The sequence below is a fragment of the Cnephaeus nilssonii genome, assembly GCF_951640355.1.
Source record: "Cnephaeus nilssonii genome assembly, chromosome: 13".
NCBI classification, from domain to species: Eukaryota; Metazoa; Chordata; class Mammalia; order Chiroptera; family Vespertilionidae; genus Cnephaeus; species Cnephaeus nilssonii.
In genome coordinates this window covers 41,002,556-41,018,477 of record NC_137084.1, presented here as the reverse complement: position 1 = coordinate 41,018,477, position 15,922 = coordinate 41,002,556, and the positions used below count along the sequence as shown (strand labels likewise).

The 15,922-nt window shown below is 38.9% G+C and overlaps 1 protein-coding gene and 1 pseudogene across 2 annotated transcripts; one reads left to right on the top strand and one right to left on the bottom strand.

Moving 5' to 3' along the window:
• Positions 1-6,649: 6,649 nt before the first annotated feature.
• MMP26 (matrix metallopeptidase 26) lies at positions 6,650-11,621 on the top strand (the record flags this gene model as incomplete). The annotated part of the gene is given in 7 exon segments (XM_079789167.1): positions 6,650-6,748; positions 7,975-8,224; positions 9,218-9,334; positions 9,936-9,994; positions 9,997-10,069; positions 10,755-10,916; positions 11,596-11,621. Coding segments are annotated over 7 exon segments (786 nt in total).
• Positions 11,622-14,874: 3,253 nt separating this feature from the next.
• Positions 14,875-15,870, bottom strand: LOC307110123 (myb/SANT-like DNA-binding domain-containing protein 3; annotated as a pseudogene). Its single transcript has 2 exons — positions 15,237-15,870; positions 14,875-14,985 (listed from the first exon to the last, which is right to left on the bottom strand). The product of its transcript is annotated as a myb/SANT-like DNA-binding domain-containing protein 3 (transcript).
• Positions 15,871-15,922: the final 52 nt, after the last annotated feature.

The following is a 15,922-nucleotide window of genomic DNA, read 5'->3' as shown; positions in this document are numbered from 1 at the left end:
GTACTAGCATAATAATAAAAGACTCCAAATTAATTTGGCTTATTGATTAAGGCATCTTCTGATTTACAATATAGCAAGAGTAAAGTAAGACACTGTACAGAAAATTTTTCAGTATGTTGTTTTCATTTTAGAAGAACCTACCAAGAATCAACTTGTTAAATAAAGTTCATAATTTACATTGAATTGTTGAATGAGGTTATTCATCATGTCCTTTATGTTAAAGTAGAGTGACATTTAATGCAGTCAGAATGGTGTTATCAGGACTGTTTCCAGTCTTAAGTATATACTGAGATTGAAGTAAGTATTAAACAGAAAATCATAACAGCGTATGAGCGATAAGTTTTTGATTAATGAGATCTACAAGTAGAAATGAAGGTTTTGCAGTACTTAACCAAGGAGCTGGCAACTGCATCTCCAGTTCAGGTTAAAAAAGAGATAAACCTAGGATGAAACTATCCCATTCCCAGCTGTTAATCAGGACAGTCTGATTCTGGTCCTTTTACTCGGATACCTTTTTGGTATAACAAAGGCCTCTGGGGATGACAGCTCAGGAGCTGTACCCAGAGGGACTAAAAAACCCCCAGGCATGCCCTTAAGTGAGTTCAGCTGAATTCCCATTATGCATATGAATTAGCCATTTATGGTTAATACCATATGAGGGCTCACCTGTTTCAGAAAGCAGAATTAATTGATCTCTCATCTGAAATTTCAAGTACCTGTATGTGGCTTTTCTGGAGGGTTGTCACATTTTATTTTTTTAGGTTAAAACATTTGTGTCACTATAATTGGGTTTTCTGATTCATTTTTGCTACTTGCTGACAAATGAAATTTATACCTTATAAAATGAATGATGTTAGTTTTCTTTTCATGTTCAAGAGCATTTGAATTTCTTTTTAGAGGTCAGTCTATTATGTCTTTTAAAAGTATTCAGTTATGCCCTGGTTGGTTTGCTCAGTGTTTAGAGCATTGGCCCAGCCACCAAAGGGTCTCGAGATTGATTCCCAGTAAAGACTACATACCTGGGTTGCAGGTTCAATCTCTTGCCCCGTCAGGGGCATGTGAGAGGCAACCAATCAATGTATCACTCTTACATTGATATTTCTTTCTCTTTCTCTCTCTCCCTCCCTCCCACTCAGTCTAAAATATCAATGGAAAAAATATCCTTGGATGAGGATTAACAACCACACAAAAATTCAATTATTACCTTGTTGTAGTGCTTCTATATGAAAGAATATAGCATTTCATTGTGACATGCTTTGCAAATAATTTTTCATTTTATGTCACTTGTATTTTTATCTTTTTTAATTTTGGTGCCACAGGTTGGATTCCCTTTGAATGAAACACTGAAGTGAACATTTATGTGTAGAAGTTTATTCGAGAGAGCTTGCAGGTTAAAACCTGTTGGGAGAGAAGGAAATCGAACTAGTGAAGGGAGAAGTTGAACTCCACATGAATTTAACAAAGGCTAATTCAATCCTGCAGAGATCTCTGGAGCTAAAATGACCCTTTAGAATTGTCCTGAATTGAAGAAAGGCCCTAGGCATTTCTAACTACACACTTGTAGGAAGCGGTTATAGGGTTAAGCCTCAGACTGATATGCTGGCAAAGTCGCAAACAAGTCCCAGCTTGGAGGGCACAGTCCTCTAAGCATAATTAAGCTTGATCTTGTGACTGCTCCCTAGATCTTTCCTGGGTAGCTAGTGGGCTGTGGGAGGGGCAGCAAGTGCTGCCAAAACAAGTGAAACTTACAACAACATTGTAGATTACCATGTTTGTCCCTGATTATAAATAAAGCACCAGCTTTGTAGTCTGGATCTGTTCTGTGCCCTCAGCCAGGCACAGAAGATCCACCTAGACCCAGCTTTTTCTCTTCGTCTATCATTTCTCCATCCTTCACCACCTCCCTCAGGCTCGCCGAACACTTGGCTGTGCTGGCGTGGCACAAACACTGATTGGTCATTGGATATGGTTGAAGAAGAGACATGACCTTGGGTGAGTAGGTTCCATTCAGAAGACAGAAATTCTCAAGAAGGAATCAAATAAGATCTGTTAGCAGTAACACTCCTACAGAGGAATGGGTTCTTCAGGCCCAGCAGGACAAGGACACCTGAGCGATGTACCACAGCATCAACTATAGTCAGTACTTGCATTCTTGCATCCACATACTTCAGCAATACATTTGGGATGTAGCTTCTTCAGGATTCTTATGGGCTTTTCAAAATTGGGAACTGACAAGGGGATGGTTAGTGGGATGATCTACAGCCACTTACAACTGCAGCTATTCTGAGACCCCAACTGTTAGATATTATTTCTGTCCTCATTTATCCATTTTTGATTCCTTCCACACTCAGCTAGCACTTAATCCTTGACTACCATCAATTTATCAAAATGTATCTTTTGCATTTGTCTATTTACCACCATTCTTAGTCCATTTTGGCTGCTGTAACAAAAAGAGCATACCCTGGGTTTTTTAACAACAAACATTGATTTCTCACAGTTCTGGAAGACAAGAATGCCGTTGATGAGCTACTGGACGCAGCTGTGGAAAGAATATTTGACTTGAGGATATCTCAATAAAAATTCAAAGCTAAATAGCAAAGAGAAAAAAGACTGAACAAAACAGAACATCCTATCCAAAGGTTGTAGGACAACTACAAAAGGTGTGATATGTGGGTAACTGGAAAACTAGAAGGAGAAGAAAGGGAGAAAGGGACAGAAGAAATATCTGAAACAAGGACTGAGAATTTCCCTCCAATTAATTTGAGACACCAAGCTGCAAACCAGGAAGCTCAAAGTACCTTGAGCAGGACAAATCCAAAAATATTACACCTAGGCGTATCATTTTAAAATCAAAGAAAATGAGAAAATCCCAAAATAAGTCAAAGGAACAAAATACTTTACCTATAGAGGAACAAGATAAGAATTACATGACTTCTCCCTGGCAACCATGCAAGTAAGAAAAGAATGGAGTAAAATATTTTATTGTTTCCTTACATACTTAAAGCTCAGATAAAGCCCCTTCCCCCAAAACTAGAACTCTACACTCTGAGAAAATATTCTTCAAAAGTGAAGGTGAAATAGACATTCTCAGACAGATAAATATTGAGAAATTTATTACCCATAAACCTGCCTTGCAATAAATTTTAAAAGAAGTTCTTCAGAGAGAAAGAAAATTAGGTCAAAAATTTGTATCTATATAAAGAAAGAAAAAGCAACAGATTTACTATATAGATAGTCATGCCCTCTGCTCTCTGCTTCTTTGTGTTTGACTATTTTATAGTCTGTATATTCATAATATCAGACAGTATTTATCTTTCTGTGTCTGGCTTATTTTACTTAGCATATTGTCCTCCACGTCTATCCATGCTGTCATAAATGGCAGAATTTCTTTTTTAAGGCTGAGTAATATTCTATTGTATATATCATGTTTTGAAGTCATTCATCCATCAATAGACATTTAGATTGTTTTTCCATATATTGACTATTGTTAATAATGCTTTATTGAACATGGGAGTGAAGATATCTCTTCAGAATACAGATTTCAATTCCTTTGGATACATACCCAGAAGTGGGATTGTTGGATCAAATGATAATTTAATTTTTTAAAAAATATATTTTTATTGATTTCAGAGAGGAAGGACGAAGGAGAGAGAGAGAGAAACATTAATGATGAGACTTATTGATCTGCTGCTCCTGCACCGGGAATCCAGCCCATAACTTGGGCATGTGCTCCAACTGAAAATTGAACTATGATCTCCCAGTTCATAGGTTGATGCTTAACCACTGGGCACGCCAGCAGGGCTATTTTTATTTTTTGAGGAATATCCATATTGTTTTCCATAATGGCTATATCAATTTATATTCCCACCACTAGTGTACAAGGGTTCCCCTTTCTCCACATTTCACATGAGTTTTTAATTTTTGTTATTGTTGATAATAGCCATGCTAACAGGTATGAGTGGATAGCTCATTGTGGCTTTTATTTGCATTTCCCTGATGATTAGTGATGTTGAAAACCTTTTGTATACATGTTGGCTAGTTGATTGTCTTCTTCAAAGAATGTCTATTCAGTTCCTTTGCTCATTTTTAAATTGGGTTATTTGTTATTTTGCTTTTCAGTTGAATGACTTTTTATATCTTTTTAGATATTAACTAACCCCTTATCAAATACATAATCTGCAAACATTTTCTCCCTTGTATAGTTTGTCTCTCAATTTGTCAATTGTTTCTTTTGTTGTGCAGAAGCTTAGTTTGATGTAATTTCACTTGATTATTTTTATTTTTCTTGCTTATGCTATTGGTGTCATATCTAAGAACTCATTGCTCAGTGCAATATCTAGAAACATTTTTCCTGTTTTTTTCTAAGAATTTTATTTTTTCATGTTACATCTCTTTAATCTATTTTGAGTTGATTTTTTGTATGTGTTGTGATATAAAGAGTCAACAAAGAAAAGCCCAGGACCAGCTGGCTTTACAAATGATTTCTAGCAAATATTTAAAGATGAATTTATACCAATCCTTCTTAAAATTCTCTCCCCAAAATAGATTTTAAAAAAATATATTTTTTTATTGATTTCAGAGAGGAAGGAAAGGGAGAGATAGAAACATCAATGATGAGAGAGAATCATTGATTGGCTGCCTCTTGCACACCCCCTACTAGGGATTGAGCCCGTAACCTGTCATGTGCCCTTGACCAGAATCGAACCCAGGACCCTCCAGACCGTAGGCCGAAGCTCTATCCATTGAGCGAAACCAGCTAGAACTCCCCAAAATAGATTTTGAATTTTCATTCTTAATACCTGTTGTTTGATTTTTGTTTTTGCTATAGGCTCAAGGCCCAAAACTGGCTTCCATCACTTCTTGCCACCAGGCTAAAATTAAATTAAATTGTGAACCTGGTTTTATGCCAAGATTGTGGTTGGCACAGTCTTCATTCACCTCCTCTCACCATTACTCAATGCCAAATATTGCCAGGGCAGAGACACCTCAATCAAATATGGTGTTTGTCCCAGCCATAAAGAAAATAGGGATGGGGTATACAGCAGAGAGCTACAATTTGCCATAGGAATAACTGACGGAAAATGCATTACCCTAGAAATGCTGGTGTGTTTTCAAAGTATAAGAGAAGGCAAACCAATTTGACTTATTGAGGTTGTGTTTGCAGGGACAATGTGACTTGATGGTACTATGCTTAGGAAATAGGCACACCTGGAAGAAGGAGAAAGAAATTTGATTATGATCAGCTGTTGGGAGGGAATTCAGGTGGAGGTGGGGATCTAGAGGTTTGGGGGTGAGTCATAAGTAGTGAACACCCTTACCTGCCCCATCTATTCTCTATCCTATTTCCATTCTTTTCACAGGGTCAGTATATCCCATTTGGTTTATCTGGAAAAATTGGCAGGAGTAAGAGGGAGGGAGGCACGGAATATTGGCAAACTCTGTTCTCTGAGGATTAGTGTAGCAGGTGTTCCTGTGGTTGCCAGAGGATACGCTCCTAGAGGGCAGGAAATGGACCCACATCCAATCCCTGCATCTCCTCCTCATTGGAGGGACAATTTCAGGTCTGGGCACTTGGAAAGTGCTCAGTAAAGACCGGTGTTTGCTTCATTCTCTCTCAGTGTCTCCAGGTCTTCGTTTCTGCTTTAGCTTTTGTGTTTGTGTGATTTACAGTGTACCAGGCCCAGTGCTCATGTGCCATCTCTAATACTGAGGTGTATTATATGAATATAATTCATTTCCTTAAATTACAGATAAAAAGTCAGAGGCATTACAGCTTTAACTAACTTGCTTAAATCAGATCAGCTTTTAAGTAATAGAGTTAATATTCATACCCATATCTATGTAATTTCAAAGGCTACCTGCTTAGGCATTGTGCTGTGTATGCTCATCTTATCATTAATGATTTATTTTCTCAAACATATTTTTAGCAATTTTCTCTTTCTGTGTGATCCTATATCTCTCCTATATGGTTCTCAGAGATTTTTTAAAAAAATATATGTTATTGGTTTTTTACAGAGAGGAAGGGAAAAGGATAGAGAGTTAGAAACATCGATGAGAGAGAAACATCGATCAGCTGCCTCCTGCACACTCCCCACTGGGTATGTGCCAGCAACCAAGGTACATGCCCTTGACCAGAATCGAACCTGATGCCCTTGAGTCTGAAGGCCGACACTCCATCCACTGAGCCAAACAGGTAAGGGCCTCAGAGATTTTTTTATATTTAGCTCTGGATCTTTCCTCTTTAGCTTTTGGAGCAAGATAGTATTTGTCTGTGGTTAGTAAAGAAATTATTCTAGAGGCAAAACTGTAACAAACTGTTCCTATGTCTCCTATTTTTAGTTTTTATTTCTCCAGTTTTTAAATAATAATGTCCCCGGTTACCTGAGATGTACCAGTATTTCCTTAGCCAAGGCTATGACCAGGTATTCTAAGGGCCATCAGGTGTGAAATGAATATGAAAAATAAATCACATGGCTGCTGTCATGGCCCTGGCAGGCTGGCCTTCAACCCAAAATGGGCAATGACAACACTAACCAGTAGAAAGTAAGGCCACACAGCAGCGTGAGTCATTGGATCTTGCTGGCAAAGCTATAAAGGCTCCATGATCCCTGTTAGGCACAGTCAAGCAGGTAAGAAATGAGCATTTGCCATGCAGCCTCTCATCTTAAAAGCTACAATTTTCCTGCCTTGGTGCCTGACCCTCCCAGTGCCTCCTGCTACAGACTGTAAAGGATTGGACTTTGTTAAGGTAGGTGTGCTAATCAGGACCATATTATCATGTTATAACTATCGTGGGCTCTTTTTCCATATATGTATTGCATGCATACACTTTACTGCATGATATAATTACATCATTTTGGGACTCCACCCCCCACTAAAAGTATTGTGCTTATTGTACCTAATTAATAATTGGACCCCAGAGATCATCTCTCACACTCTTTGCTTTCTCTTGGGTAGAGAGTAAACATGCAGTTATCTGGATCTCTGAGTCTGTGAGATGGTAAGGGATCAAGGGAAGTGATTCAAATGAACAAATAAATATGTCCTTTCTATCAACTGAGAAATCTCTCAAACTGTCTACTACATACTTTTCAAATTCCCCAAGAAACTGATTCCCCGCCCCCCCATAACTTTTAAACTTCCCCCAAATACCTTAAACTCCTGATAACTGGTTATAGTCATGTATTTTATTACAGTTCAGGGATGTGGTGAAATTCCCTGCTAAGACTTAGCCCAGAGAAATATGGCAAATCTGGTGCCTCTGAGTGCCCAGCCAAGGCCACAATAAAATAAAAGCATGAAAATGCAATTTTATACAAAATGCCAAAATCAATCATGGATTCATATCAAGTACTATCCTAACAACTGTTGTGTAGACTAAGTTGTATTAGACATGAACATTGCCTAAAGTACTTTCAGTTCAGCTATGGTTAAAAAATACAGATAAGAATCTTGACTATTATGCAAGTTGCTGGCTTTTCCCCAGGAAATTAAAATTCAATAGATTGGCCTTGTAGGAAAGTCAATAGAAACAGGGAGTAGGAGATAAATGAAAGGCAATGTATAAATGCAAATGGACTGGGTATACAGAGCCAGTCAAATTCTATGTCTGAGAAGTCATAGATTCTGTCCTAAGAAAACCTCAATCAATCAGAAAGACCAGAGGCCATCTTCCTGGGCAATTCCTATCTAATACTTTTGAGACCTTTATGCTTGGTGCTTTCTATCCTGAAACTCAGATGCTTTATTTTTAGACAGGTTATCTAAGTGACTCTTATTTTATCAGCTGTGTTTAATATTTCTCCCCAGTAACAGGAGAATCAGGGTTAGTGGTCATCATTTGACTGGGAACAGGAGGTTTACAAAGCACCATCCTTCCCAGGCCCTCAAATGAGGCTCTGCCCTGGGGTGCTGATACTGTGATTCTGCCCTGCTGGTCTTCAAGTACTCATCCATTCCCTGTCTCTCACCCAGGACAATTGCCATTGGTGTTCCGTGACCAAGAAAGAGTGGCCACTGCTTACCCTGGGGAAAGAGATACAGTTTCCACAGCAGACACGTGTGAACGAGACAGACCCACAGGATGAACAGATGCTGGCTAAGCTCCACCACCCTCGCTGTGGAATAACTGATGTGGCTAACTGCTCTATCTCCCCAGAATATTCCAAATGGAATAAGCACAATCTTACCTATAGGTGCTTGTTGTTAAGGCCTGGAGGGATAAGTGGGGTGATTACCTCAAAGGACTTCCTACGATGTCCCACCTTGGAGTCATCTCTACTGTCTTCTGTTTTCCCTGTCTCTCCTCAGCCCAAATCTCCCTTAGAGAAGGTGGTTCTCTCTGTTCTCATTCTAGCTTAATCAGATAATCTCTTTAGGAAATGGAGCCTAATTGCTATCCTTTGGCCTGATCCCACTATTAGCCTCTTAGTTAAATCGATTATTTCCCCCCTGTCTTTATGTGTATGTATGGGGGTGGGGTGTGCATTGTGTATACTTTTGATATATTTTTGCTCCCTGTGTAGGTTACTTTATTAGGGATATATCCAAAGCAAAGCAATGCTAAACTATATAAAATGGTGTACATTACAATTGAGTTCACAATTATTTTTCTTGCAATCACCTTTTAAGGGCTATAGTTCTCAGACTTTCATTTATATAAGGATAATGTGGGGCCTAGCCAGTGTTCTCTGTGGTTAGAGTGATGGCTCACGCATTGATGGGTTGAGGGTTGGATTCCAGGCAAGGGCATGTACCTGGACTGTAGATTCAATTCTTGGCCCATGTTGGGGCACATGCAGGAGGCAACCAATCAATGTGTCTCTCTCATATTTTCACATGGATGTTTCTCTCTCTCTCTCTCTTCCTTCCCTCCTTTCCACTCTCTCTAATAAATAAATAAATAATAAAATACATTTTTAAAAAAGGAAAAAAAATATCCTCTGGTGAGGATTGATTAAAAAAAAAAGAATAATGTGGGAAATTTATTAAAATTCCCAGAAACCCATCTTTTGCAGGTTTAATTACTTGGGTTTCTGATTCAATTAGTCTAGGATTTATCTATTTTACAGATGAGCAAAATGAGGTCCCAACATATTCAGTGATTTGCCCCAAAGGAGAGTCATTCTTTTTTAGAATAATTCCCCTACCTTTGAACTATTTCACTTAAAAGTTTCTTTTTTCAGTATTATCAATTACCCAAAATAAATTAATCCAGCTATAGTGAATGACATTATTCATGAAGCAGTTTCTGTCTGGAGCAATGTGACCCCCTTGATCTTCCATCAAGTGAAGAGTCAAGATGCAGACATCAAGCTTTCTTTCTGGGAGTTGGGTAAGAAACTGACAAGGGAGGGAGGGTTTGGTGTCCTATGTAAAGATCAAATAGTCTCAATCTATAAGCAAAAATCTAGTCCACCTAGTTTAGCTTCTGAGAAAAAAATCAGGCAAAATCCTAAAGGAAATAAATAAGTCAATAACAGGAAAAACATTTTAGTGCAATAAAGCATTAGGTAGATGAGGGGATGCACTGTGGTATGAACAGAGTAAGGGCGGGGGTATTGCACATTTAAAGAAGGTTGTATAGCTTTCAGATCTGTTAAAATGCTTATGAAAGTTGATCCAACGTATTTGTAAAACTTGTAGAATCTAAGTTTTCGCCCCCTACTTCCCTCCATTTGGGGAGGAGGTTTTTGTGTTTAACCTATAACTTTCAAACAGTCTTTGCCATCTTTCCCTCTTCTATTTTACTGCTGAAGATTGGAAGTAGTTAGAATTTGGCCCCATCCCGTTCCTCTGCATAGATGATCTCAGACCTCTCATATCTCAGCAATACCCAGTTGCATAGTACCCTAAGGCACTGAGGCTTTCTAAAACCATTCCTGCTCTTGACCCTCCCCTCCCATTGTGACAATAGCTTCTGTCATTGTCCACAGACCATGGAGATGGTTGGCCCTTTGATGGGCCAGGTCATATCTTAGCCCATGCTTTTTTTTTTTTTTACCAAATTCTGAAACTCCAGGAATTATCCACTTTGATGAGGGAGAATATTGGTCAACTTCATACAAAGGTAAAGATCTTATGTGGTGGGAATGCTAAAATTGGGAGCTTGGGGATTTGTATTGATGGTCTCCATTTGGGCCTAGAATATAGTAAAGAGGAGAGAGGGAAAGTTTCAGAGTGGCCAGGGTGAGGCAGGAAGACGTGGTTGAAGAACCAAAGAACATATATGCACATATGCATAACTCATGGATACAGACAATAGTGTGGTGAAGGCCTGAGGGGTGGGGGGGGAGGGCAGGTTAGAAGGGGTCAATGGGGAAAAAAGCCTACATCTGTATTACTTTTAACAATGAAGATAAATTAAAAAAATTTTTTTAAATAAGAAAGTAAACAACAACAACAAACAAACGAAATAATTGGGTCTCTTTGAGTGGGGTGAGTTTAGGAGCATCTGAACAAAGATGCTCCTAAAATAAATGCATTCATATTGTGTTTTTCTTTATCTATTTGCATCCAGTTACCAAATTTCTTCATGTTTCTTGTTCACTTCCAATTTATCTATGTATATATTTTGTCATTTTGTTTCCTACTTAGATTCTTTCCCTCTCTGCCTACCTTTTCCCCCCACTCTAACATTTGTTCCTTCCTCCTTTTCTGTTCTCTTCTTTTTCCTCCCTTTTTTTTTTTCACACACCAGTTTCTGCCTTCTTTATGCTTAGTTAATTTTCATTCTTTTGTCTGTGACTTTTCAGGGTTTAATTTGCTCCTGGTTGCCATTCATGAACTGGGTCATTCTTTGGGCCTGTGGCACTCCAAAAGTCGGAACTCCATAATGTATCCCAGATATAAGTATCAGAACCCTAGGACCTTCTACCTTGGTGTTGAAGATATCCTAAAAATCCGACAACTGTATGGTCTGTTTCCCCTGGAAGGGTGGGGATCTGGGCAAAAAACTTCCCTTGAAAACTTTATTAATTTTTCTGCCCCCATTAGAACAAAGATGTTCATCTGAAATGCCCGGACACTGGCACAGAATCATTTAACCTGGCATTTCAGTAGCTTCATTGGAGGGTCAAAGACCTCAAAGCAATAAACCAGCTGTCAAGACTACTTGAACAAACTCCTGAAGAATGGAACTTAGTCAGGACAACTGAGTTAAAACTCAGAACACCTCTGGGTCAAAATAAAGATGGCTTATAAGAGTAAAATTTTGGTCTCAGTATTTAGTATGTTAAATCACTCTAAGGGAATGGCAGAGAAGAGTGTATCAGAGTAGAGGACTCTAGCAGAGATAGCCATGGAATGCTTTAATTAGCTGAAAAAAAATAAGAGTAGGAATAGAACTTTGGAATACTACATGGGTAGAGTTTGAGGAATGGTATATATGCTGCATTGAAGAGTGCAGCTATAGAAACCAACTGTCAGGATGGTGGCTTATCCACTCATTAACTCTGAGACCTTGGGCAAGTTATTTAACCTCTTTGTGACTTAGTTTAACATTTGTTAAATCATTTTAATAACTTTATCTACTGTCATGGTGTGAAATGATATAATGAATATAAACCTCTTTAATCGGTGCTTGGCATTTTTTAGGTATTATTAAAGTGTATTGTAGTTGAGATATTAAATAAAAATATACTCTTCTAGGTCTATATCCTACTGCCTGTATTTAGAGAAAGAAATCCTGGGTGGAAAGTATGAGATGGGTAGGATGGCAGTATGTAAACAGACATAGAAGAAACCCTAAGGAGCTGTACAAGGTATTAGTCTGAAAGGCTATTCTACTCACCTGGCCAGACATAAACACTTATTTTTTCTGTTTTAGAATCAAGGCAATGGGGAAGTTTTTTTTGTTTGTTTGTTTGTTTGTTTTTGACACCAGGGGTTGTTATACCAATATTCCTTTGGTAATAAAAAGCCTGAAATAAAGAAATTGAGTTTTGGGTGGTAAACTGAAGTGAAGACATCTGCCTCAGGAAGTGAAGCTAGTTTATTAAATAACATTATTTTGAAAATGAGTCAGGAAAGATTGTACTAACAGAGGTATCAAAAAGGGAAAAGAAGAAATCATATAAAAAAAGAAAATTTCATAAAGAAACTATTATATTATTAGTGTTTTCATTACAGGAGAGAATATAGCAAAAATGTTCAGATAAACCCTCACAGTTGTTTTTGAAAATTCAAATAGTATTTGAAAGTGATTTATAAAAAAACTCAAGTAACTGTATAAAATGATGATTTTGAGTTTCTAAGAGCCCCTGGAGGAAAGTAGATGAGAGAGAAGTCAATCAAATTCGTGAGAATCCTTTGAGTTATGGGACATGACATGACCAGAGTCTCTGCAAATTGCCTCAATTTCAGAAAGCCTTTTCTCTACCATCACAAGCTGGGAAGCAAATACCTCATAATTTTCATCTGACACAGGGAAATTCTTCCAAGTAATTCAGCAGAGAGCCAATTGACTTTTTACAGGTCAATGAAATTATTTATCCAATGTCTAACTGGTTAGTATAAAAGAGAGAATGTATGTATAATCAACATTAATATGGAAAAGGCTTGGACTGTGCTGCAGCTCAGCTTTTCTTCTTGCACAACGCTGCTCTCTCCCTCTTTCCCTCACTGGTGTTAATTCCTAGTAAATATTGAGGCCTTATAAGAACTTTAATGTCATAACTTGGGACCCAACATTTGGATTTTTGTAGCTTGAGCTCTGAAGTTTTTGCAAGGCATGACTTTGCCCTTTGAGGCTCTAAAACTGCCTAGAGATCCAGCAGCCCCTCTCTGCTGATTATACTGTTTGATAGATTGTACTCCTTTCATCACTGATAAATGATACTCTCTGGACTATAACTGTGTAACCAAAAGCCAGCCCCCCCCTTTTTTTTTACCAGTCTGGGCTGAAACTATGATGTTGATAAATGCTTAATTACATTTTACCCATTGTTCTCATCTCACAACCCCACTTGCTTGACCACTGATTCAGGCAACTATTGAACGTTCAGTTGTCTCCATCAGTGAGAAAATGAGTGAGGTAAGTTTGTGGTCTTGTTTTTCCTAGCAACCCATCTCTTTGATCATTAACTCCTTACAACTTTTGCCTTTTAAAAGCTTGCCCTATCCTCTCCATCCTGGAACATATTCTTGTTTCATGCTGAGTACTAGGTTTCTGGCTCACATATCAATTATCTGAATAAATTCTCTTTTAATTTCTTAAAAGGATCTGCTGGACTTTTGTTTACAATAATTTGCATCCAAAATTCTGCCTTAGTATATACTTCTAGAGAACCTAATCTCTGACAATTGACTTTTTGAAAGGTCAATGAAATATTTATTAACTAGAGGCCTGGTGTATGAAATTCTTACACTGGTGATGGTGGTTGGGTCCCTCAGCCCAGCCTGCACCCTCTTGCAGGCCAGGACCCCTTGGAGGATGCCTGGGACCCCTCGCTCCTTACTGCTTGCCTGCTCGCTGCTCCCTACTTAGCACTGCTGCAGAGACAGGAGAGACTTCCGCTACCGCTGCTGCGCTCACCAGCTGTGAGCCTGGCTTCTGTCTGAGTGGTGCTCCCCCTGTGGGAGCGCAGTGACCACCAGGGGGCAGCTCCTGCATTGAGCGTCTGCCCCCTGGTGGTCAGTGCACATCATAGCGACCAGTAGTTCTGCCTTAATGGTTGCTTAGGCTATTATTATAGACTAGAGGCCCTTTGCATGAAGATTCGTGCAATAGGCTTTCCTTCCCCTGGCTGCCAGTACTGGATTTCCTCCGGCACCTGGGACCCAGGCCAAAGTGGAGCCAAGCCTTCAGCCTTCAGGCTCGGCTCAGGCCACAGCGGAGCCTTCAGTCTTCAGCCTTCAGTCTTCGCTCCGTGCCTGCATATGCAAATTAACCCGACATTTTGTTGGGTTAATTTGCATATCCACTCCTGATTGGCTGGTGTGCGTCATGGAGGTACGGTCAATTTGCATCTTTCTTTTTTATTAGTGTAGATATGTAACTGGTAAGTATAAAAGAGAGAATGTATAAAAAAAACCCAACATTAATATGGAAAAGATAATATCTTGACACTCCTGAAAACATTGGAAAATCATGACAATATATAATGAGTAACTTTTAGCCAAAATAGCAAAATGTACATGCAAAATACATATTCTAAAAATAGGCAAAGAGAAAAATAGAAAATGAAAGCAATCCTATAAATGTTTCAAAATATAATCTATAATTATATCTCTCTGATAGTAGTTTCAAAACTGATAAAGGAGAAAATCTGATTTGTCTTTTAACTGTTATCTATCAAAACTATAATTAAAACTACTCTTGATAGTAATTTAATAAAAGAATCATGCCAATTATATTCCAAGTCTTCCAGTTGGAAGAAAAGAGAACTATTTCCTAAGTTATTTTGAGTTCTGCAAAACCTTATAGCAAAACTTGATAAAGATGCCCTAGCCAGTTTAGCTCAGTGGATAGAGCGTCATCCTGCTGACAGAGGGTCCTGGTTCGATTCAGGTCAAGGGCACCTACATCAGTTGCAGGCTCCTCCCTGGCCTGGGCCCTGGTCAGGGTGCGTGCAGGAGGCAATCAATCCATGTGTTTCTCTCACATTGATATTTCTCTCTGTCTTACCCTCTCTTTTCCACTCTCTCTAAAAATCAATGGGAAAATATCCTTGGATAAGGATTAAAAAAAATGGATAAATCTGGCAAAAAGTAAGGAAAAATAAAGCGACACATCTAACTTGGGCTTATTCTAGAAATGCAAAGTCTAGAGTAAAAATCTATCAATATAATTTATTAAAATTAATACGATGGAAGAAAATCATATGGGTCATAAAAATCATTAATCTCAATGAACACCTCTGCTATTTCCCTCTCTCATTCTATCTGCTGGATTTGGGCTACATGCACCTCATTCATTTGCATCAGCTGCTGCTGTAAGATGGACATTTGTTCATGGTGTTCTTCCTTATTCATTTTTTTAAAGCTCTTTAAAAATTTTTAAAAGTATATTTTTATTGATTTAAGAGAGGAAGGGAGAGAGAGAGATAGAAACATCATTGATGAAAGAGAATAATTGTTCAGCTGCCTCCTGCACACCCCTCAGTGGGGATGGAGCCCACAATACAAGCATGTGCCCTTGACAGGAATGATCCCGGGACCCTTCAGGCTGCAGCCTGCTGCTCTATCCATTGAGCCAAACCAGCTAGGGCCCTCATGCATTTTTTTTTTAAAGCAACTTCCTGAGAGGTTTGGCTCCTGTAGATTTTGTTGGCTGTTATTCTGACAGCTGAACATGAGGGTTCGGGTTGAGAGGTCCCCTTACATACGGAAAATGTATGAACTCTTTCTCATCATCACACAATTCTCTATTTGAAACAGCAAAGGATTCTTGCTCTGTGGGCTTCAGGGAGGGATCTGCAGAGAGCAGAGCTGCTCCAGCAGCATGCTGGAGATTGCCTTCTCCAGGAGGAGGGTACTCAGAAATGGGCTGACTCTCTTTTACTTTCTCTCTCCTCTCATGGGCCATTGTTTTTTTGTGTGGGAGTCTTGATGTTCTCCTAGCACTTCTTCAGCTGTCTCATATCTTGGCTGACAGTTGTATTCTTGGACAAGGCCCTGCCAGATATGTTGCTTGAGGGCAATAGTTCGGACATCACTTTTCTTACATGCCAGCACATACTTGTAATTTTCTACTAAAGCAAGCAGGATGCTCTTTTCCAATTCTGAGACGTATTTGTCAGGTTTTATAATTTTGTTATTTTGCACTTTCCACCCTATTTCTCCTGGCCCTTGGCTATCCTGCAGCACACCCCTGGCTTTTCTCTTTTGTAATGCAGTTGTATGACAAGCTTTGATTGCTAAGTCATACATTTCACAGAGGCATCCACTTACAAGACGGGCTATCTCAAACACATTGTGAGCC